Source organism: Lepidochelys olivacea (genome assembly GCF_965140295.1).
Source record: "Lepidochelys olivacea isolate rLepOli2 genome assembly, chromosome: 4".
NCBI lineage: Eukaryota > Metazoa > Chordata > Testudines > Cheloniidae > Lepidochelys > Lepidochelys olivacea.
The window spans coordinates 14056203-14080165 of record NC_140414.1 but is presented as its reverse complement, the minus strand read 5'-3'; the positions used below and the strand labels follow the sequence as shown (position 1 = coordinate 14080165).

The window sequence follows — 23963 nt, the reverse complement described above, 5'->3', positions numbered from 1 at the left end:
AATATTCATTCAACTTCTGGAACTTGTTGCTAAGGGATGTTGTGAAGGCCAAAACTATAACAGGGTTCAGAAAAGAACTAGATAAGTTCATGGAGGATAGGTCCATCAATGGCTATTAGCCAGGATGGACAGGGATGCAACACCATGCTCTGAATGTCCCTAGCCTCTGAGCGCCAGGAGCTGGGACTGGATGTCAGGGGAGGAATCACTTGATAATTGCCCTTTTCTGTTCATTCCCTCTGAAGCACCTGGCATTGGCCACTGTCAGAAGACAGGACACTGGGCTAGTGGGACCATTCGTCTGACCCAGTTTAGCCATTCTTTTGTTCTTATTGCACCAGAGTGGGTACCCTAACCACTGGGCCATTGGCCATTCTGTGGGATGGACGTCTCTCGTGTTCTCTGGCCAAAATCAGGAATTCCATCCTGGACCAGAGAAGGATTTGGTTTCAACAAATCAGCATTATCCAATTTAAAAAAACCACCATTTTATGAAAAAATTCCTGACCTGTTATATTTTACATCCACTTCACTCTAGAGTAAATGACTATATAAAGTGAAGGGCAATAGAGAATTGGACCCCATGTCTTTGCAGTATGTAGTCTTCATATAGATTTTTGTGGGACAGAGAGTCTCATTAATACATGTTCAATCATTCTTTCTAAATATGTTGGTATAGTCATTATTAGTACTATTGCCACTGTGTTAATTAGCAATTTGTATTTTGCTAGTGTTTTTGTTTACATGCTTGAACTTTGCATTTTTTTGGGGGGGGGAAAAGGATCAAGAGACCAGCTACACCATCATCAAATCGAAAGAGACGAAGATCACAGCAGATGGCTTGAAACCAGCGTCGACATATATCTTCCAAATCCGAGCGCGCACAGCAGCAGGGTATGGTGGCTTCAGTCGAAGATTCGAGTTTGAAACCAGCCCAGTGTGTAAGTCATTTTAATTACTGTCAGCTCATGACTCCGAAATGGTTACCAGAAAAGAGTTAGTGGATCAATATCTTTGCAAGGGACTCTGTCAGTCTCCCTGTCATCCTCTTTCTCTCTTTGACCTGATTCATTTAGTGAAGAAGTATCAGTCATGTCATTACTGTGGGTTGGACAGGTGAACATATGTTGGTACCTGTTTCCTCATTTCATTTAGTCTGGAGGGAGATGAAAAATCAGGAAGTCTTTAAACTTAGGAAATTTACGAAGCTTGCTGGTCGGAAAATTTCTGTCTTCTGCTGTCTCCCTTGCACTGAAATGTTGCCATTTACTCATTACTGTCTCTTTGGGGTTTTACTGCATTCTTCTTCCCCTAATCAGGAAATCCCTGTGGAACCCTTGAAAGTTAGTGCCAGGACTGAAGGGAGGCTGGCATACATTTCACCAGGCCCTTGTACTGTTGTACTCCTCTTAATGTGGTCTGTGGGGGATTCTGCAACATCTTTTAAATACCTTCTGAGTGTGTTGCTAGAAAAAGTTTCTAACAGAAAAACCTCCCAACGTCACTTTTTGGTGCATCAATAAGAGAAAGAGCTTTGACATCAAAGAGATCACTGGAACATTAGAACCTTTCTGCAGCAAGCACTATAGTTAAGGTTGCAAAAACAGTTTCCAGCCCCATACCAGTGCTTCTAATTTTCCCAAAATGTCACGTTTGGATCTGAAAGTTAGGGGATGGGGGGGGCGGGGGTTGGTTAGGAGAGGAGAAATCCTTTCGGATGGTTTTCAGTTTACTGAAAATGAAAAGATGCAGTTTACCACTTACAACAACAGCAGCATAGAATCATAGAATATCAGGGTTGGAAGGGACCTCAGGAGGTCATCTAGTCCAACCCCCTGCTCAAAGCAGGACCAATTCCCAATTTTTGCCCCAGATCCCTAAATGGCCCCCTCAAGGATTGAGCTCACAACCCTGGGTTTAGCAGGCCAATGCTCAAACCACTGAGCTATCAAGCAAAACTTTTTTTTTTTTGGAAGGGCTATAACAAAAGGTCTGAAATGTGAGCCTTGACCTGGGACAGGGAAAAGTTTTCCTGGAAGACTAATTATTTTGTTTGGTTTATAAAAAATATTTCTGAAGATCTAAAGTTTGAGCATTTGAAGATTATGTCCTGAGCGTGAATGACAGATAATTTCCTTGGGCTATTTCCTGCCCTCTCGTACAGCCCTATTGACTTCAGTGGTATTTTGTTCTGTCTTTGTACAGCACCTAGCCCAATAGGGTCCTGGTCCATGACTGAGGTTCCCAGGTGGTATCGAAATTCTCAAAATAATAATAGTACAGATATAATAGAGGGCAAATTTTGACCTATTAAGGACTCACTCCTATATACACTTTACACACACACTTAACTTTTTGCTTAACTTCAATGGAGCACCACATGTGCTTAAGGGGACGCACTTGCGTGTCTGCAGGATTGAGACCTAAATCTGTTGGTGCGTATTTAGAGATGCCATTGTGTAAATTCATAGCCAGTTAAATAGACTAATTTAAAGCCATGAAATACCCTTTACCCCCATTCCCCACCCACAAACACACAGCTCATAGTTGAAAATATGCCCTGCTGCCTGGCTCGATGTAATGGTGCAGGAAGCATACCCTGTAGCCCCGTTAGCTCCCTCTTCTAGCTGGAGAGTAAGAGGCAAATGCAGCCAGGTGCAAGTTGGGCAAGGACATAGAAAACAAAGTGCTTGGCATGTGACTCCAGCAAAATGGCAAATTCTCTGAGGAAATGCTTGCTTCTGTGGCACAGTGGACAGATGCTAAATTCCACAGGGGCAAAGTCATCGAGCGACTGATTCAGGCTGCCTGCATGCTCAGGTGGATGACAGTGCATCCGTTTGCACCCAGTTCACGTTTTCAAGCAACCATAAGGGCTGAAAACATTGTTTTTAAATAGAGGCTCAGATTCCAGAGCATAATTCTGTGGCCGGGTGAATTCCGTGGAATTGTGGAGTATGTGGGCCCTGATTATATTTAAAGGATCGGTTTTAAGCTGTTTGCCATGTAGACAAAGGCCTAAGCACTTTAATTCAGTGCACAGCTAGCCAGGGGTGGGTTTTTTTCCACCCCGACTGAGAAAAGTGTTACTGACAAAAGTTCAGTGTCTACATAGCCTAAATTGCTGTGTAGAAATACTTTTATACACTATGATGGAGAAATACTTCTTGTCCCTTGCTTACCTATTCTTTGCAGTGGTGTCAGTGATAATTTTCACTGTCATAAAATATGTACTCTGTGTACCTAGTTCAATTTGTACAAGTGACATTTATTAATCTTGTATACTATTTATATGCAAGAGAGGTTTCATGATTGTAATATTCTGTTCATTTTATGGTGAATAGCAAGTCATGCTGTATGTTTTCCTTATAAATTTACAGTCATCAGCTGTTTAATTACTGCTTCCTTGGTTCATTTAAAAGTCATCATCAGTTCTTTAAAAAAGATACAATGTTGTCATTTCAATGAGAGTTACCTTTCACATCCCAGCTCTGGAGTCAGTGGCAAAGCTAACATAGTGCAAACAGCATATTGATGCAAACTTTAATGCAAAAAGACTTTGCTATTTAATGTATTTCTTATTGCATTAACCACTATAATCATGTCCTATAAGTAGAAACCAAACCATATTATGCTGGCAAATAATTCTGTATTATGATAGGCAAGGTCTGGATGCAGTAGAAAAGTTTCTAATTTTGAGGAGTTCAGTAATAATGTTTCAGAATATTAATAAGTAATATAGTGGCACTTATTGCACATTTGGTCCCTTGCCACCACGACCTAATATCACAAGCCAAAATAATAATAGTTTTGAACGACTTATCATGTAAATCTTGGAAATACACATGGCAGCTCTCAAAACAATCATAATATTATTTTACAGGGCATTACATCATAACGTTTCAAAGTACTTTACAACCATAATTAATTGATTTTTGCAAACCCCTCTGTTTGAATATTCCCATTTTGCAGCTAGAGAAACTGAGGCACAAAGATTAAGGGTCTGATACAAAACTCACTCAAGTCAATGGAATGGCTCCAATTCAGCACTGCATCCCTATGCAGCAAAGCACGTCAGCATTGACTTACATGGGACTTAAGCACACGCTTAACAGCTCTGCAGGAGACGGATGGGTTTTAAGCATGTGCTTAAATGTTTTTCTCAACTGCAGCCCCATTGACCTAAGTTGGCTTTGGAAAAAGCCCTGTGACCCGGGTCCTCAAGGACATTTAGGTCCCTAACTCCCATTGAAATCAGTGGGAGTTAGACACCTACATTTTTGAGGACTTGGGCCTAAATGGCTTCCACATGGTCACACAGGAAGGGTGTGATACAGCCAGGAATACAATGCAGATTGACAACTCCCAGGCCTGTGTTTTAATCTTGGTCATGCCGTGCAGGACGCAGAGCTCTAGCCGATGCTATATACTTTCTACCGACATGTAAAAGGGAAGACCTGCTCTTGCTCTGACGGGGGCACATGGGGGGACGTGCATTGGCAGGCCCTATATTCCACACAATCTTAGCCGCTCTCACACTGAGTTTCTAGTGTCCGTCCGTCCATAGCACGCAGGAGCACTGGGAGAGACGAGCTGCTACCAACCTGCAGTGTGCATCACATGCTAAAGAGGCTTGATTTGTGTGGGAAAGGAGTACGGCTGGCTGGCTAGAGCGCGCCAACAGAAGCTGCCAGCTATAGTACCGAGCGGTGTGTTCCAGCTGAACGGAGCAGCAACGAATGTCCCACCTGGGGAACGTTAGCCAGCAGTTTGGAATCCTGCCATCTGCCAACAGGGCTCCTTGGAACACACAACATCTGGTAGCTTCTCTGCTTCCCCTCCCGCTGCAACCCTTCGTTTTTACGGACATGATTCTGCCATTGCCACGTAGAGTGCTTCCTGTCACCTGTCACTCTAGTGACCCTGCTATGCGCCAGTCAAGGCTCTGCAGGATTGGGCCCCACACTGGTCAGTGCAATAAACTCAGCATGGTTATTTGCAGCTTCTAAACCAAACGTTGTCAACTTGCAGATATTAGAGACAGCGCAAGAGGGCAGTGGGGGCAAGTCCTGGTCTGGATTACTTTTAAACGAGGGTTCTACGTTCAAATCTACTGGTGCTAACTGTCTTATCTCTCCAGCAGCCTGACTCATTACTACCCAGCTGCTCTCCTTCTCCCTCAGACACCTAGCTCTCCCACCCTCCACTGCGGTTACCCCCTACCTGTGCCTCTCCCCCACCACGCTGGTCCCCTTCTCTCTGCTACTCATCCCCTTCCTGGCATTCTAGCTCTCCCCTGCTGCCTGGGATCCCACAACACCTCCCAGCAAGCCTGACCTTATTTCTCCATCCCCTGAACATTATAAAGGCACCAGGGAAAGGAGTTGGCATTCTCTAGATGGTGGGGTAGGTTTTGAGTAGTTAGACAATAAAGATTTAATGTTGTGGCCCAATCATTATGAAATCATTGACTGTACTTTAGCTGGGCCCCACTATATGTAATGAATTGCCAATCAGAGAGTTACCATATAAAGTGCTACTTGGAAACCCATTGTAAAATCAATGTTTAATACATTATGGGTTTTTTAACATTTAATATTGGGCCATATTCAATTATTTTATAGCTTCCATAAAATTAAGGACTCACTTCTCCTTCCATCTTTTGGCTTGACTGTGCAATCAATTTCTGCTGATCCTTTGGGGGGAAAGTGCTAATGTGTGGGAAAACCTTCCCCCAGGTCATACCCTGCCTGTGGTTGTAATGAAGCCCATCACCCAAAATAACTGTGGGTCTGACCATACCTCCCCTGAACAGCCATGTCCTGAGGAGACCTCTGTATGCCAATATCCCGCGGCTTTGAAATTAAGGGGCATAGTTACCTCTGCTTCAGCGCCTCCCTTCTCTAAGGCACAGCGGGAAGAACTTCTAAGTCCCAGTTTGCAGTGTTGCCAACCCCACGAGTTCCCAAAAATTATGTGATTGTCTTAAAATTAGACTTGGAAGGTTTAGATTTTTATTGGTAAACATTGATCTCATAAACACAAACGGACACAGCATGTTTCCATCTATGACAAATGAAATCGGAGTCAGGAAAATGCTGCCAGAGAACTTATTAGAATTTGATGTAAGGATGTTTACTTTGTATATTTTGACATATGCTATTGAGAATTTGTGTTTAATGGTTATCAAGCTTTAACTTTTTGAATCTTGGTGTCTACTCTCATGAAATAATTATTGTTTCACACCCCTACCCTCACTGCTTGACCACCCCCATGATTTCCCACAACTGGATAAAAATGTAAAAAAAAATTCTCGAACATTTATATTATCCATCAACAGTATGTATAGAAATCAAATTCTGCCAAGCCCAGTTTTTAAAAATAGCAATTTTTAAAAATAGCAAATTTGGGCTTATTTTTCTTTGCTTTCTGGTATTGCAGCCCTTGTAGTTCACATTTTCAAGCTTTCCTCTGCAACCATGAGGGCTAGGAAAGCCAACTTTTCACCAGTTACCACAGAGATTCTACAGATATCTTCTCCCGCAAGGAGATAGAAGCACTGTGGTAATCTCAAAGAACAGTGCATGTTAAATGCTGTCCATTTTTTATATTTTTTTTTAATAGTGACCACTGTCTGTAACGTATATACTAAACTCTGTCTGGGACAGCCTACTGTGGTGCCGTGATTCTGATTATCTATTGCAACCATGACATTTTAGTGAAAATGTAAATATGGCTCAGATAACATTTATCCCTAGTTAAGATGATGATTAATGTTTTCTAGGCAAGCAGTTCATTAGTAAGTTCATATGATTTAAGGCCAAAATGAGGCAGCTTGAATTAATTTTCAAATGCTTTCATACCTGAGGTTAAATGTGACTAGCTACTGGCTGAACACTGACACTGTGTTTCTAAAGAATAGACCTTTTTTTTGGTTATCGATTATAGAAGTGCTGACAGGCCGCAGCCAAGACCAGGGTCTGATGGTGCTAGATTCTGTACAAACACATAGGGAGACAGTTCCTGCACCAAAGAGTCGACAATTTAAACAGACAAGGCAGAGATTAAGTGCTATTATAATCTCCATTTTACGGACAGGCACAGACATATTAAGTCTGTTATTAAAGGTCTAACAGGAAGCCGCTGGTAGAGCCAGGTATTGAACGGAGGTCTCCTGAGTCCAGTGTCTTAATCACGCAACAATCCTTCCTCTCAAGCAATCCGCAGAGGGGGATTTTTGAAAGGACACAATCTGGAAGCAATTCTGCTTTCCTTACAGTAAACAGACACCAACCAAAATATTAGTCTTTAGCACGACTTTATTCCAAAGAGCACCAGCTGGTCTTACACTGGAGGTGCTACAAAGAGTTAATGCGTGAGCCTCAGAAGACTCCTGAGGCTGAGGTAATTTTACTCAGTCTTGTCATGGGCATTATATCTGCCTTTTATTTAAGAGATCTTTGTTATGTCGCATCTTCCAGCTAATAGAAATTCAATCCGTGAACTTTGTGTTTAAATATTTTTTTAAAAATAAGAACTTTCTTTGGTGTCCGTCTCCTCCCTGACTGACTTCTAGTGCTGCATAACCAGGAAAATAGATTCCAGTTTACCATTTGGAAAGGTAAATTCTGTGACATTTTGATTAGGATGGTAAATTAAAGTTTCCAAAAACTGAACCCTTCCCTGCCCCCTCCATTTTTCTTTCAAAAAAGAACAGATGAGGAAAAACAAACCAACCAACCTGTGAAAGAATTAATGAATTGGTGAAACTGCAATATCTCTGGCAGCCTTGAAATAAAGACTCTTGTGAGTGCTGGCTATAATTTTAACCTTAATCTCCATTTTCTGTTTCTCATCTCAGCAGTAGCTGCATCCAGTGATCAGAGCCAGATTCCTATAATCGCTGTGTCAGTAACAGTGGGAGTTATCCTGTTGGCGGTTGTTATTGGTTTCCTTCTCAGTGGAAGGTAAGAGAAAAAGCGTGCATTTATACTTTTTCAACATATATACAGAACTTTGACCTGACTGATTGAGCAGCACATTTTGGTGGAGGCCAGAAAATGACCGAATGCTGTCATGTAACACAGTGCAGTATGTGGACATCCTGATTTTATGAATCTAATGAAATCAGAAACCCACATTTTCTGTTCATATATGTAGTTCACTTCCCAGTGATTTTCATCTCTACAAAGATCAGTGGTCCCCAAGCTTTGGGACACAGAGAAACCTTGGGCGGGGGAAGGGGGTAGGGGCAGGGAAGGAGCACCACCCAGCCCCACTCTGCCCCCAGTCACAGCTCCACTCCACCCGCTGGTCCAGCCCCCGCCCAGCTCCAGGCCCACTGCAATTCCGCTCCGCCCCCAGCTCGCCCCCAGCTCCGCCCCGCCCTCATTCCCTCTAGCCCCAGCTCCCCCCACATCCCCACTTCAGCCCCCCGCTCTCCCTTCAGCCCAAGCTCCTTTGCTGAGTAAGCCTTGGTTGTGAAGTAATGGAGAGGGGGGCACGGACAGATTCCATGACTGGTAAGGCAGGAGCACGACAGGAAAAGTTTGGGCACCACTGATACGGATGGAGCCTGTTTCATTATTAGGTTTCCTTCGCACAAGACTGTTTTCTCACTTGTTTAAAAATAAGCAGAATTTGTGTGGCACAAAAGGTCCCCTGATGCACTCTGGAATCCAGTATCTTTATACAGAGTCGCTCTCATTAGACTTGCTAACAAAGGGCCAAACCCAGATGTTCTTACTCAGCTTACACTCATATTTTGCAAATTGGCCTTTCTCAGGAAAACTCCCTGGGTGGTGGTATAAAACATGAGTAAAGACAAGAAGTGAAATCCTGGCTCAGTGGCAAAGTTGCCACTGACTTCAGTAGGGTCTGGATTTCACCCAAGGTGTTCAGGATTTGAGCCATAAAAAATTAAATATACACCGAATATGAGTAAATTCAGTAGTTAGCTACCCTCTGATGGAGGGCCATCCTTAGGGCCTGAGTCACCGAGGCTTTTCAGCATGCGCCTAATTTGAACCAAGGGAGTAGTCCATTGACTTCAATTGACTTCAGCAGGACTATTCATGTGATTAAATGTAGGCAGATGCTGGAGTACCTGGCTGGATTGGAGCCATACAGTTCTTGACAACTCCAGCTGAAGTCAACAGAAGTTTTCGATGCAAAATGAACAGCAGGATTGGAAAAATCTATGATTTCTGTCTATATCCATTTTTACTGTGACACTAATTTTTCATAGATGCCAATATACAGGATATGAAACATTTGTTCATATACTACATATTCCCAATAGAGAATGAAATATCTTTTTAATGAACTCCTATCAAAGCACAATGCAATTTATTTTTTATGGCAACTGTTAAACCAGTCCAGCGTCCTTCATACAAACTAACAGAAAACAGTGCCAACATCTGTACATTTCACTGTCTCCCCCACCACACAAAGGGAAGTAGATTTTTTTCCCCTTGATCGCTACATATTGCAGCAATGTTGTGTGCCTGGTATACTGTATATACCGCACCACAGTATAATGGTGACCGATTGTAGGAAGAATAGCTGTGAGGTGGCGACAGAGTAACTGAAAAATTACTAGATAGTAATATTATTGTTATCAGGATATTATTTCACAAAGGAGACAGGCTTCTTTTAACACAAAGCAGTCTGTGCCAAGGCCAGCCAGCCTGAGAAGTATGATTGCAGGCCGAGGGCAGCTCTAAAGTCATGCTGGTTTGTTCCCTATCCACAGAGGTAAGTGTGGCATGCATGGGCATCTCTCCTAAAGGGCAGACTCATGGACACACTCAAAGCTTCCATTTAATTTAGTTCAGGGGACTTGCTGAGCTAACTGCTGCCAATGGATTCTGGGATAGCTGCAAGGAAATTTGGTTTGCTAGGTAGTAGATGCAAATTCAGGACCCAGATCAAGGGAGACCATTCAGTTCCTCAGCTGTGACTGGTGCAGAAGCCTTAAGCAGCTTTGTAACTGTCACGAATTCCCATCCATCATTAGCAAAATAGCTTCAGAATTGCAGGGCTTTTTTAGAAGTTTCTTTTCCTTGCAAATTTTCCTGACTGGTATTTTGAGTGTCTCTTGACAACAGAAAAATAAAACAAAAACACAGAAACCCTAAAGCTGGCAGCCAGTTTTGAAATTAAACAAAGTAAATTAAAAAAAAAAGGCACCGCTGAAGCAGAAATGCCACAAAATATTTCAGTCGTGATGTTCTGTCTCAGAGATGATTTCAAGACAATTCCTGGAGTGACTATCATGCTCTGACACTACCAGGATGATAAATGTATGCCAAGTCATGGTGTAATCCCTTTTAGAATCGGTTAACCAGTTTCTGGATCTGAAAGATGCTCTGTCTGTTGAGCATTTACACATTCCAGAGCCTGGCACCAAAGGTCATACATTTCCTTTTCAAATTCTTTCCCGTTCATTATCTCTAGCAAGACAGACAGTTTGAACGCTAGGATCTGATTCAGCTGGACTTAGCCATGACACAAGGCTGAGGTTAGTCTCTTGCTGCTTCAGGCGAACATGGGAAAGATCAACCCGCAGCAGCACCAACATTGGAAAAACCCTTTAGGTTGGGGGCTAAAAGCAGCAGAGCAGCCGGAGGGTAGGACAGCTGATGCAGCTGAGCTCCTTGCCTCAGGCTCTGCTATTTCCAATTCATAGTGTTGTCTGGGCTCCCTATCTGTGGCTGTGCAGCCCATGAGAATCACAGTAGACTGGGCTCCCCACGCAGCTGCCAGATGGAGAGTGTTTGTGTCTGGCTTTCAATCAGCCAGGTTAAATCATGAGTGTAAAAGAGCACGTTGGGATATTTGGTGGGGGGGGCAACACCTCCCTCAATTGCTAGGCTGGGAAAGGAGATCTGACTTGAGCATTTCGGGAGAGGGGTCTCAACAAATATCTAATCCCTCAACTGGTACTAGGTGAGGAAGGACAGAGGGTCCATAGGAAATCGCTTCCACAGCTGGAGCAGCCTCTGGGAATTTTGAAGGGCTGTAGAGTCTCTTTTCTTCTGGGTCCCTTAAGGTAGATATGTCCACACCTCTTTTCATTGGCCTTCCAGTGTCTCTGCAGTTCCTCTTGTCTTTCCAGTGAATGTAAATAACAGCTTGGCTCTTCCCATTGGCAGCCAGCCCTGAACCAAAGGTCAGCTGAACCGTTAGTCACTGTGGCATTTCCGCAGGCCAGCATCCATCTGTAGAAACACAGTTTGTTCCTGAAGCGGGAGGTTCCTGGGAATTTGAAACGGTGTGTGCTTTACCCGAAACAATTAAGCTGCATTGCAGACCTGCTCCACTTGCTCAAGGAAACTCTTTGCAACTAATCTGCCCTCTGAACAAGGTCATAGAGTTGCTGAGCAAAATGTCTGATAATTATTTTAATGAACTGCTCTTTTATTTTGATAAAGTGACATAGCATAATTCATTAGCAATTGCATAACAATCCGACCTGAAAATTAGAAGGGAAGCTCATTAAATTAAACCTTTGTTCTTAATGAGTTAGAAAGAAGTCTGTCTTAGAAAAACCACTGTGAAGCCAGGCATAAGCACTGATTTACACAATATCTAGTTGCTATCCTTATGGGTTTCTTATGGTTACCTGCTCTCCTCAAAAACCTGAGCCATTTTACCAGTCGTACTAAATTTTGCTGTCCAAGCAGTGTTTAAATGGCTACTGCATGCATTCTCATTACTGGCTGAAATATATGAATTACAAAATAACCCCCCCCCAAACAATCAACAATCCCTTTTGGAATTTCCATGTCTCAGAATCCTTTCAAGATTCATGCAGAGCTGCTCATCATGTGTCATTGCCACCCAGGGTGAAGAAGTTACTGAAAACATTGTCTCCCCCCGCCACGGTCTCCTGCAGTACTGTGGTACCAGCCCTTGCCGTCAAGTAATAATCCCAGGTAGCGTGGCACGCTACCCGGGATTATTGACAGCAAGGGCTGGTACCACAGCACAAGTGCACCATGGCTGAGGCCAGCTCTTCAAATGCTAAGGCTCCAAGGGCCCTAATACCTGGTGGGTTACAATACATGTCAGCTGACTTCAAGACTAGGGTCTCCCAGGGCCCCAGACACCCTGTCTGGTCCTATTCCCAGCCCAACTCATTACCCCGGGAGCGTCACTTGCTGGCCCCCATCACCCGCCTGAGCAGGAGACAAAGATCGGCAGCAGGTTGTCCCTGAGCAGACCCACCGTGCTGCCCTGTGCTACCCCTTTGCTACTCCACTGGTTCATTATGTCTGTTTCCTCACTGGTGCCAAGTGGGAGCAAGGGAGGCAGAAGCCTATCCTTCCACAGCTCTGGGGCCCTCTGCCCTTTTCTGCCCCCCTCACCCTCTCTGATCCCACCCCCTTCCTTTGGTCATTCAGCCACAGCTGCTACCACCACCTCCTCTCAGTTGCTCCTATCTCTGGCCCTTAAGGAATTACAGAGCTGCCAAAATAGCCTCTCACTTGACTAGCATGTGTATGTGTGTGTAGATATAAATAAGTGTACGTAATAATTTATAGCACATGATACTACAAGGCTTGATTCTTATTTACATTAAGGCTTCTTTGTAACACTTTATGAATCTTAAGGTGGGTGTAAAGAGGCATTTGTAAAAATGTTTATAGCGTTATAGCATGAACAAAGGGATGGGATTTTATTGAGTTCAGTGGAAGCAGAGTTAGAACAACACTGAGCGTGTTTGAAAATCCCACTCAAAATAGCTAAAGTGTGGGCTGTAGATGTATCATGTGTGCACCACTGATTATTGACCTTTTCATCTAAAGAGAGCTGCCAAAGAAGCCAAGAGAGTCTGTTATGGACCTTCGGAAAGATACATTTGAAACAATCAAAACTGCCCCTTGCCCTCAGTTGTCCATATATAGAAATTCTCCTTTGGCAAGGAATCAGCCTTCAAAAGGCAAAGCAAAGGCAATTTTGCCACTTGGGTATTGGCAATTGTTGGCTTCTGCAGCTTATCCAACCTTGACCTCATTTGATTTAGCCTTTTAAATATTAGCCCTCACAGCTGCAGAGGGCTAGTTTCTGGTCACAAATATACACCTCTTTAAACGACGACTTTTGCAGTGCGGAGAGGTTTGGGGTGAGTAAGTTGTGTACAGGAGGTGCTGAGCCAAGATTTGCAACCTTCTATGATGTGGAAGATCACAACAGATGAGTTTTTCCACTAAGAAAACTACTTTTACAGTATGTGCCGGAGTTTTAAAATAGTTCATTTTACTTGATATTTCTGTAGGAAACATGGGAGACAGTTTGTAGATAATGCTTTTCAGAAGTAGTGACAGATTTTCATGGAATGAGTCATGACTTGTGGTGGCATTTTAAAGGACATATTTATCTGTATATTTCTGCCCGCTTTCCTGTAGGACATCACCTCCAAAGATTTATAGCCGTTTCCTAGTACAATGTGTTACACCTCACCCCCAAGCGACACTTGATAACAAGGATTTTGTGGGACTAGGCCCCCACTTTTGTCAAGAGTCTCAGCCAATAACAGGGAAATCCTGCTTTCATTTAAGTCAATGGAAGCTGATCCAAGAGCTACAGCATCCTGTCCTACACCTTTAAAAACCAAGGTCATCACCCCACTGGCCACTCAGCTCTTTGGCAATGCCTTCTCACTCAGAGTGAATTTGGCTACTATCAGTAGAATGAACTTTGATCAGCCACCCTACTAAAGAAGAGTTCTGGTCACTCTCCCAACTCTTCTGGATGAGATAACGCCTCTCCAAATCCGAGATACCTGGTCTTGCCAGCCTGCAGGTCACGATCATTGTCTCGACTGTACCTTCCAAGAATGGTCTCTCCCTAGAACTAACCTTTCTGGCACCTTGTTGATCACTTACCCAGTTCTGCCACCCCAACAACCAAAACAAAAACAAACCACCCTGCCTTAGAAATACCTCAAGGCTGTGCACAGATGTGCAATGCCCCAAAAGACAGGCAGAAGCCACCTGCTTTCAGGGATTAACTGCCACCTTCTGCCTATTTGCCCTTTCACAGGCCATTACTACCAGCTAGGAAAATGGGATATTTAGAGGGTCAGCCAATCCAAGTACTCTTCACTCTGCTCATGTTGCCTGGCTTGGACAGTGAGCTGAGTGCTCCCCACTTGGGCCAGGGCCATTATTAAGCAATAAAACCCAGAGGCCAACCCCTAGAGAGAGTAGTGATTTTAAGGATGTCATTTTGGCAGCAGGCAGGGAACTGAACAGGTGTGAGTACCTTGAAGAATGGCTAACAGTTGGCACACATTTAGCAAGTCCAAACCTGGTCGCATATTCATTCAAAGTTCCTAATAAGATAGTGGGAGGGAAGGATGTGGCAAACCATGGTTAGGGGTTGTCACCCATCATGAGGTACATCATGCAGAACTCTTCACTGAAATCAACACGGAAGTTCTGCTTAACAGTTGATGTCACCATATAGTCCTGTGTTAGCTGAGCGGATGTTGTGAATACTGAATATTCATGCAATAAAGATTTAGGGTAGGACTGTAAAAAATGTTTTGCGTTAGTCTAACTCTGCTCCCACTGAAGTTAGCGGGGATTCCATTCACCTCGGAGGGAGCAGTGTTAGGCCATTGGTTCACACTGTTGAACATCCCACCCTTAATACTTTGTAGAGTTCACAATGTCTCTTCTTGGCTATAGAATGGATAAAGCATAGGGGATGGAAGAGAACATGGCCATTTATCTCTCAGCGCTTCAAATATGTTGTTGGGTGCTCTTTGAGAAGATGGAAGATAAACTCCACTGGATATACACCAGGGGTATAGAATTTGGCCTATTGTCTAGGGGAAAAAATATTTGGGGCTTATTTGGATCGCATAGACTTTAAGGCCTTAGAAGACCATTGTGATCATATATTCTGACCTCCTGCACACTGGAAGCCATAGTACATCACCCACCCACTCCTGTAATAGACCCATAACCTAGGCATAAGATGACATTTCTTTTTCTGTAAGCACATGTTTCCAAGTGGTCTTTTCAAATACAATGCCTTTCCTATAAAGTTGTTCTCTCTCTGACTGCATACATGTCATCTGCTCAATCTTTTGTTCTTATCAGTTACTGTAAAAAAACCTTGGTGACATGTCTGAACATGTAAACTGGGTAAGCCCTAGCAGGTAGTGCTAAAAGGATCATATATTCCCATAGTAGGAAAGTTAGAAGGATAGCAATACAACTGAGTATTGAAACAAGACAAGCTGGACATATTTTCCCAACAGCTTGCAATATGTAATGTTGTTCCTTTCGTGTTTGAGAGAAGTGTATCATCTCAGTGGGAGCTAGGTTAGCATGTTGGCCTTCTGCTATACTGATATATGAAATAATCACCCCTCATTTTAGGGCTGGCTACAATATTAGAAAAAAGTCTTCCATTAACATTAGATTCTTGCTTCTCCAGTTGTAGGCTTCGGAAGAATAGCTTGTTAAAACTAAGAACAATGCTTTTGATTCTTATGATCAATTCCTTAACTTATAACTCTGAGGGACCTGAACTGTGTACAGCAGACACTCATAGTTGCATCTGAGCTCACCACAAATATTCAAGGTGCAAAACAAACAGGCTTTGTGTTATCTGTCAGTTTGCAGGACTCTAGCTGTATTGATTAATAGCTATAACACTCTGGTTGGTAGACGCAATACATGTGCTCATTAATGAAGTAGGCAGACTCACTGGTGCACCTGACACAGAAGTATTCCTTGAGCAATTTTCTTCATTTGGTGCCTAGACAATGCAATTGTTTGCAATATATTGATATGCTGTATGTTGGTAGCACAGCATTTGCTTTTCTGAAACTTGAGGTTCATAAGTTTCGCCATCTAATGCACGTAAGAACTGCTGCTCTACTTAGCCAAGATGGCAGGGATGCTTATTGCCTGGGGGAAGCATCTAGCAACATTAATGGTGGTCTCTGTGTGTGTATGTCCTGCTCCCACCAAAAAGATTCACAGGGCTCTCCCTAGTGCATCCATTGTTGCTCCTGGGTTTCCAGACAGCATCATTGGCAAATACTGCCTTTTACCCTCTGCCTCTAGAGAGGAGGCAATGGCCATTCCTCCAAAGTGGGAGCTTTGGATCATCCACACCTGTGTTACCATCAAGTGGGCCTTACCTCAGCTTCCCCACTTAAGAAAACGTCGCTCTGCACTTGTTTTCCTCAATAACTCTCCCACCTTTTGGAGTCCAGCTTATTAATATCACTTGATCGATCGGTCCATCAGCCCTCACAGAGAGAATGCTGATCAGAACACGTCGTTCGTGTTGTTCTAGCCCGTCCTTCAGCCAGACCGTCAGTGGTACCGGACACCTGATCGGCATAGTGCACCATAGCCCAGAACCCCTGAGCGATCTGCCAGCCTCAGCCTCCCACGTAGCTGGGATTACAGGTGGCACTGAGCCTGGTCCTTATTAATATCACATTAAAAAAAAAACACCCCAGGAACTTCAAACTGACTTTCCTAGCTGGCTCACTACCCTGTCCCCACCAGGGCTTTCTGGCAGTAAGCGCCCCCGCACTCCAACCTTGTAGCTGGCTTCTGCTCTCTGCAGATCTGCACTCCCCAAGGCCCCCGCCTGGGAGCAAAGGAGAGTCTCGCTGTATGGTGTACTCACTGTCACCAGGGGGCCGCCATTGTACCCCCATCTCCAAGCATGTGATGCCACATCCAGTCCAAGTCAAGGTTTATTCTTTTATAACAGACAAGCAGAAGGCAGTCTTAACTCAATACCTGGCCCCCAGGCTTCGAGTTCACCCCACTCAGGGGTCTCTGGCTCTCCACTCCTGGCAGCTTCCTTGACTCCTTCAGCTCTGCTCCCCTCTTGGAGCCACAGGGTTCCTTCCTTGAGCCCCTGGGCCCCCTTGCTCTAGGGACCCACCACAGGAGTTAGCTCTACTCCAGTGTGGTGTTTACTGACCAGGGCTTAGCCTGTCTTGTTCTTTCTTCCTCAGCTGCCTATTAGCAGCCCTTTATAGGCCCAGGTGTAGCCCCACACTCTTTAATTAGCTGGATTAGGCTCACCTGCTCTAGTCCATAGGCGCTGGGCTCAATCTGTTCACAGAGACCAGCAACCCTGTGACATCCACTCAACCCTTTCCCTCCCAGGCCCTGAGTCTCTTTCTGAATGTTTCTGATGGACCGTGGCTGCCCTTATCTCTCCCAGCAGGCCTGGTTCTTCATTAGATGCTTCCTGTGTGACCCTTGTTTCTAGTCCTTCCATCTGGAGAGGTTGCAGAGCCCTGTTAAAGGGCCAGCTCAGCCTGTGTTGTCAGGCTAGTGTGCTGTAATGTGCTCTGCTAAGACAGCCTCTGAAGTCTGGTGAGAAGATCCAGCTAATGGAGAAGACAGCTGCTCTACTGTCTGGCTTTCAAGTGCCTCACCACCAAGATGATAGGTACTATAGTAAACATCAGCAATCACGAAACCTGCTTTTGCGTTAACTGCCCTAGTGGAAGCATCTGTGCTCTTTACCATCAAGAAATTTTGATGTCCAGGACCAAGGAGTTAATTCTGTTCTCCCATGAATCAATTTAATTTACATGTAAAACAGATGTGGGTGTTCTGCAAGGTATACGTACCATTCTGAGCTGTTGGATTGTCCTATTTTTTTTTTAATGGTGTGCAGCACAGGTCTAGAAAAAAAAACTGGTTTCAGAGTAGCAGCCGTGTTGGTCTGTATTCCCAAAAAGAAAAAGAGGACTTGTGGCACCTTAGAGACTAACCAATTTATTTGAGCATAAGCTTTCGTGAGCATCCAATGAAGTGAGCTGTAGCTCACGAAAGCTTATGCTCAAATAAATTGGTTAGTCTCTAAGGTGCCACAAGTACTCCTTTTCTTTTTGAAAAAAATAACTGTTTAACTTGCCTGTAAATTACAGATTTTAGTTCTATAAAACATTGAGGCACAAATTCTACCTTCACTGACACCTGAGCAACGCCACTGAAATGGGGATGGGGGGCAATTTTTTCCAAAGAACTCAGGGTGTTACAAGTATTCAGTGTCTGCAGTTGGGGCGATATTTTCAGAAGAGCTCAGGGCCAGATTTTCATAAAAATTGAGCACCTAGCATGCTTGGTTCTTTTGAGAATCTAGGCAGTTTTTTGATGTCTAAAGGTGTGTCTACACTGCAATGAGACATCCCCTTGTGCCAGCTGGCTCGGGATACGTGCTTGTGCTAAGGGGCTCTTTAATTTTAGTGTAGATGTTCAGGTTCAGGGTGCGGCCCAAGCTCTGGGACCCTCCCATTTTGCAGAGTCTTGTAGCCCAGACTTCAGCACTAGCCCAAACGTCTACATTACAACTAAACAGCCCTTAGCTCGAGCCCCATGAGCCAGAGTGAGCTGTCATGGGCCAGCCACCGGTTTTTAATTGCAGTGTAGACATGCCCTAAGAGGGAACTGAACTGATTTGGAAATCTGATCCTGATTCTGGCTGCTGAACACTTCAGAAAATTCTGGCTATAGTGACACTATTATAGAATGGTAGTTTTCATTCCTTTGTAGAAGGTGGAATAAGTGTGTGTGTGTGTGTGAGTGTGAGAGAGACAGAGACAGAGTCATTCAGTTATTACAGCCTGGAGTGGGCTACATAGGTCTTATCTAGCCTTGCTTACTCCAAATGTTCAAAAATTGTGAGTCATGACCTAAAAATCATTTAAATATTGGGTTCTTCTTATTAGTTTCTGGTTTTTGAACCCTTAGTGTTTGCATTTTCAAGGTTGTGTCAATAGCCATGACAGCTAGACATTTATTATTTTAATGAAAAGCTGAGATTCTCACATAATCACCTGACTCCAGGAGCTGGGGATTTAAGAAAAAACACCAAATATTGTGAGCATCATAATAAAATTACAAGAGTTGGCAACACTGTGTGAAAGTTGTTTTACTGGTAGAAAATTTATAAGAAGTTCTATTAGATTTTACTTTAAAAATCTGGAGAGGGAATATTTTTTAAAAATGAAGTGCACATTATGATAATTTTGCTAGAAATATTGGGCATAGCTCTGCTAAAGAAAATGGAACTATACTGACTTACCCCAGCGAACCTCGGACCCATTATTTATTTCTCCTGCACTGTATTCTTTTCTGCAATACACAACTTCAATATTATGTGGAGTTTGGCAACAAAGGGCATCTTCTGTGCTAGTGACAGAGTTACATCCTGCTTCTCATAATAGACTGATGCCAGGTGAACCGTTTAGCCTGGAATAATTCCTCACCAATCTTCTTCAAATGAGCTGTGGCTTCACACAGTGTCCTTTGAATACACATTCTGAGCAAATCACTAAGGAGAAGGGATACCCCAGAATATTCACTCATGCAAATAGAGCCCCAATCCTGCAAACACTTCCTGCATGTGCATAACTTTGCTCACATGAATAGTCCCATGGAGGTCAATGGGAGTACATAAAGTTATGCATTTGTGTACGGGCTTGTCAACACGGTATGTAAGTGAGCACCAGCTGGGGTATTAATTCTAGTGGGCATCAGCATGCTGTACACTAACTGGCCCATGTGGACCCTGCTGGCATGCACTAACAGTTCCCTAGTGCACATTATTGGAGTCCTGTTTTCAAACAGTGCTCCAGTACTGCCGTGTGCACCAGGGAAGTTTTACTGTGTGCCTCCAGGATCTGCACGGACAGCTAGTGCACTGCATGCTGGGACAGACTAGTAGTCTGGGGTGCACAAATGCTCCTTGTACACAGTTCCTAAGTGTCTGCAAAATAAGGACCCAAGCTCATACCTCTTTGAACATTATATTAGCAGATAACTGCACGATCAGACTGAACACGTTGTTGTGTGATAAAATCACGCAAGCACCTGCATCCCAGGCCCCCACTTAACTTTAAGCACATGGGTAGCCCCACTTCCTCCAGTGGCAATATTTACATCAGTCAAATAAAGTCCAGGCTTAAATGCTTCAAAGGATCAGGGCCCGTACAATATCTCAAGGAAACTCTCCCCATTTCATAGCTCCTGCAATGAAAATCTTGAAGCCCACTTGTTCAGGGTCCAAATGCATACCGTGCATATGCAAGTGCTGCAAGTATATTTGCACATTACCAGGGCAGTGGGATTTATGCCTTATCCTGGGCCTTTTTGTTTGCTTTTCAGTTGCTGCGATCATGGCTGTGGGTGGGCTTCTTCCCTGCGTGCTGTTGCGTATCCAAGCCTAATATGGTCAGTGTTCCCACCTGCTTTTGATGTCCTACCTCAATGTTTTCTGTGCTTAGCCTGGCTTTATCTTTCTTTCTTGTATTGGCCTGGATTCGCTTTCTCATCTGTGCTCAGCACTCAGCTTGTCTGTCTCAACAACAGGAAATAGCCTCATCTGAAGCATAATAATACATCTCCAGAAAGAACGGGGTCCCCATGGAGAATCTGACCTATTATTTCATGATGGATTGACCCAGACAGCATATCAAAAATGTCATGTGTCATCCTAAAACCAAAGATCATGTGACTCATGTGCTGGACACTTCCTGCTTATCATCACTAAGGGGTTAGTTTCCAAAAGACAGGGGTAAAGGTTGCAGCGTTTCCTGGCATGTAGCATGCATGACAGTGAAGTGAAGTGTGTGTTGTTTTCCGCGGTGCCATGCCACTACTAGCAATGATCCGTTGTACTGAGGGCTGGTAGTCTGTCCCACAAGCTACCCAGTCCCTTTCCAAGTTGCATAAGCAATGTCCATTCCGATGTGGTCTCTCACACTGCTGACTGATAAAATGAGCGGTGCTTTTACTATGTTTGGATTAGATTTGGATCGTTCGAGAAGCAAAAACTATTTTGTATTTTAGAAAAGGAGGACTTATGGCACCTTAGAAACTAACCAATTTATTTGAGCATAAGCTTTCGTGAGCTACAGCTCACTACATCGGATGCATCTCATGAAAGCTTATGCTCAAATAAATTGGTTAGTCTCTAAGGTGCCACAAGTACTCCTGTTCTTTTTGCGAACACAGACTAACACGGCTGTTACTCTGACACCTTTGTATTTTAGGTTTCTGAATCAGCTGATGGGGGTGCAGGCAGACAGCTCCCAATTGGCTAAGCCTGTACAGCAACTCATAAAATCACACTCAAGAAGGTCCATCTGAGTTCATAGGATATAAATAACTGAAGCAGAGAGCTAAGACTTCCCGCTTTTGCTCATGCCAGGCCTTGCTGTGAAAACACAATGGAAATGCACATAGCTGTCCCGGGGAGCATCGAGATTCTGCAGAGCTACAGTTTAGTCATTGTGTAGTCTTCTGGGTGAGACATAAGATTTGCCAGAGTGGATCAGACACATGGTCCATCTAGCCCAGTATTCTGTCTCTGACCATGGGCACCCCAGATGCTTCAGATGAAGGTGTAAAAACTCTACAGTAGCATTTATGGGCTAACTTTCCTCCAAGAAAGTTTCCATCTGACCTCAGTTGGCTCATGCCCTGTGACTGGAGGGTTTACAGACCTTCCAAAACTCCTGGATTTTGGTGGGTTCTTTTAATATTTTCCTTAAACACAAATTATTCCAGTTTGTGGCAGTACAAATATTCATATTTGAGAAAAGGATCAGGTCTATTGAGTTTACACGGGTACAAGAAACAGAAAACACCTGTGAAGTGTTTTGTTGCCGATTCTCATGAATTTATTGCCAGTCTATCTATGATGGATGTTTTTTCTTAAAGCCCCAGCTCCTGGAGTCATGTGATTATGTGAGGTTTCAGAGTAGCAGCCGTGTTAGTCTGTATCCTCAAAAAGAAAAGGAGGACTTGTGGCACCTTAGAGACTAACCAGTTTATTTGAGCATAAGCTTTCGTGAGCTACAGCTCACTTCATCGGATGCAGTAAGCTGCAGCTCATGAAAGCTTATGCTCAAATAAATTGGTTAGTCTCTAAGGTGCCACAATTCCTCCTTTTCTTTTTGTGATTATGTGAGACTCTTAGCTTTCCTAGCCCTCTTGGTTGCAGTGCAAAGCTTGAAAACATGAGTCTGACAGGCTCAAAAACCAAAAGGGAAATAAAAAGAACCCCAGTTGTATTATTTTTTAACACATCATAATTTTTGATGAAGCCTTATGATTCTTGAATGCTTGGCAATGAAATACTGGACTCAGCAGCTCAGTCTGAAGTGTTTGGCTGCCACATGTCCTGTGGGTATATTTAGTTATTGTTTGAACTAGTCTGTTTTGCCATGATGATGTCAAAAGAAAGATTCCAATAGGTTGATGGCCCATCTGTACCAGGTACTGCAGAAATGCAGGCATTATTACTTTATGCTTTGAGCCCTGATTTCCTCAATGAGGCGTAAAATGAAGGGTTATCAGTGACTGGAAGCTCTGGACATGCCTATTCAGAAGGGTAGAAGGTGCTCAAGAGCCCAGGAAATCAGAATGATCGTGCCCATTTTATTTACCAAAATATATGGGAGGGAGGAAAAAAAGAAAGAAGGGCACGAGATATAGAGGAGAGACTGGCTGAGATGGAAAGTGCTGTCTCTAAATCATCCCTAAGTTTACTACTGCACTGTAGGGAGAATAATGTAGCAGCAAAGGAGACAATGGGAGAAGTGGCTTCCAGGCACAGATACTATCAACGGTGCTAAAGGAAGGCAGGGCAGCCTCTTTAAAGAGATTGACAAGAGATCACTTCAGAGTCCGCTTCCTGCCAAGGAGGGGAGGGAAACGGTCTCTTGTTTAAATTATTTTTAGTTGTTCTTGCGGAAGGCAAAGAGCCATCCAAAGCAATGAGAGGGAAAGAATAAAAGCTAAAAATACATCTGCTGTATTTTCAAAACTTCCTTTGTAAGACTTCCCAGTCAATCTGAGGTCAAATACAGAATAGTACGGCACAGAGTGGGCCAATTCGGGTGGGAAAATTGCTGAGAAAGCCCATGAGTCTGCAGCTGTTAGCAGCGGAGCACAGCAGAGACACCCTTTCAGGTATGGTTATTGAAGTTTACAAAGTGCACCAGGTTGGTGTAGTGAAAACCTGGAGAAATTTGCCCTATGCTTCAGACAGCCACCACTTTCAGGGAAAGCCGTGTATTTGCTCTGTGAATGAGTTGAGCCACACATCAAACTGTGCCATTTCTTAGCCCCACAGTCTAGCCACCCTCAAGAACTGAGAAACAACTAATGTCCTTTTCTGATGCCACTATCCAGGCGGGAGCACTTCTAGAGCAGTATGCAGGGGGGGTTTCAGAGGACATGTAATGGGCCAGATTCTCAGCTGGTGTGAACTACATCACGTGACACCAGCTGGGAATCTAACCCAGTGGAACAAAAATGACTTCTTGTGGGTACTCCTCCCAAGGGATGGGGTGAATGCAAGACGGAAAGGAGGAAGGTGGATGGGAAGATGGAGAGCACCTTTCAGTCGGAGGAGCATGCATTTTAGACAAGGATGAATAATAATAATAATAATAAGAGGGTCCTCTGTGTTTTTAAGGTAATAACTACATCAGGGGCTTCTAAACACCAGGGAGTTTTGCCATTGACCTCAGTGGAGCAAAGATTTTCTCTGGCCTTTCAATCTCTGGGTGTGTTTAGCCCAGCATAAAGTTATTGTCACATAAGCAGGGAAACCCCTCCACTGATCATCTCCATGTACAACCAGAGCTGCCAAGCTGAAGCCAAGTGATTAAAACCAGGCAGAGAAAGCCCCGACTGTTGTGTCAGTGGGTGTGGAATGCATTAGTGCCATGGAACATATACGGCTGGGTTTGTTGCTTAACACCTTATATAAAGATTTTTAATTGAGTGTTACCCCAGTGTACACAATAATTCCTTGGTCCTTAATAAAAACCCACTTATAAAATGACAACTCAACATTGCGTAGGCCCTAATCCTACAAAGACTTATGCATTAAGGTCAATGGGACTACTGACAAGGTGAAATTCTAGCCCCATCCAAGTCAGTGGG

At 43.7% G+C, this 23963-nt stretch overlaps 1 protein-coding gene across 6 annotated transcripts in view; it reads left to right on the top strand.

Moving 5' to 3' along the window:
- EPHA5 (EPH receptor A5) overlaps positions 1-23963 on the top strand; it is a 321089-nt gene that overhangs the window by 238217 nt on the left and 58909 nt on the right. For 3 of the 6 annotated variants that reach the window (XM_084626024.1, XM_084626019.1, XM_084626021.1), the window contains 3 exons: positions 782-941; positions 7862-7967; positions 20172-20237. In XM_084626024.1, the coding sequence (XP_084482150.1) occupies positions 782-941; positions 7862-7967; positions 20172-20237 (332 nt within the window). The remainder of the gene's footprint in view (positions 1-781; positions 942-7861; positions 7968-20171; positions 20238-23963) is intronic. The other 3 variants (XM_084626020.1, XM_084626023.1, XM_084626022.1) reach the window with 3 other exon arrangements.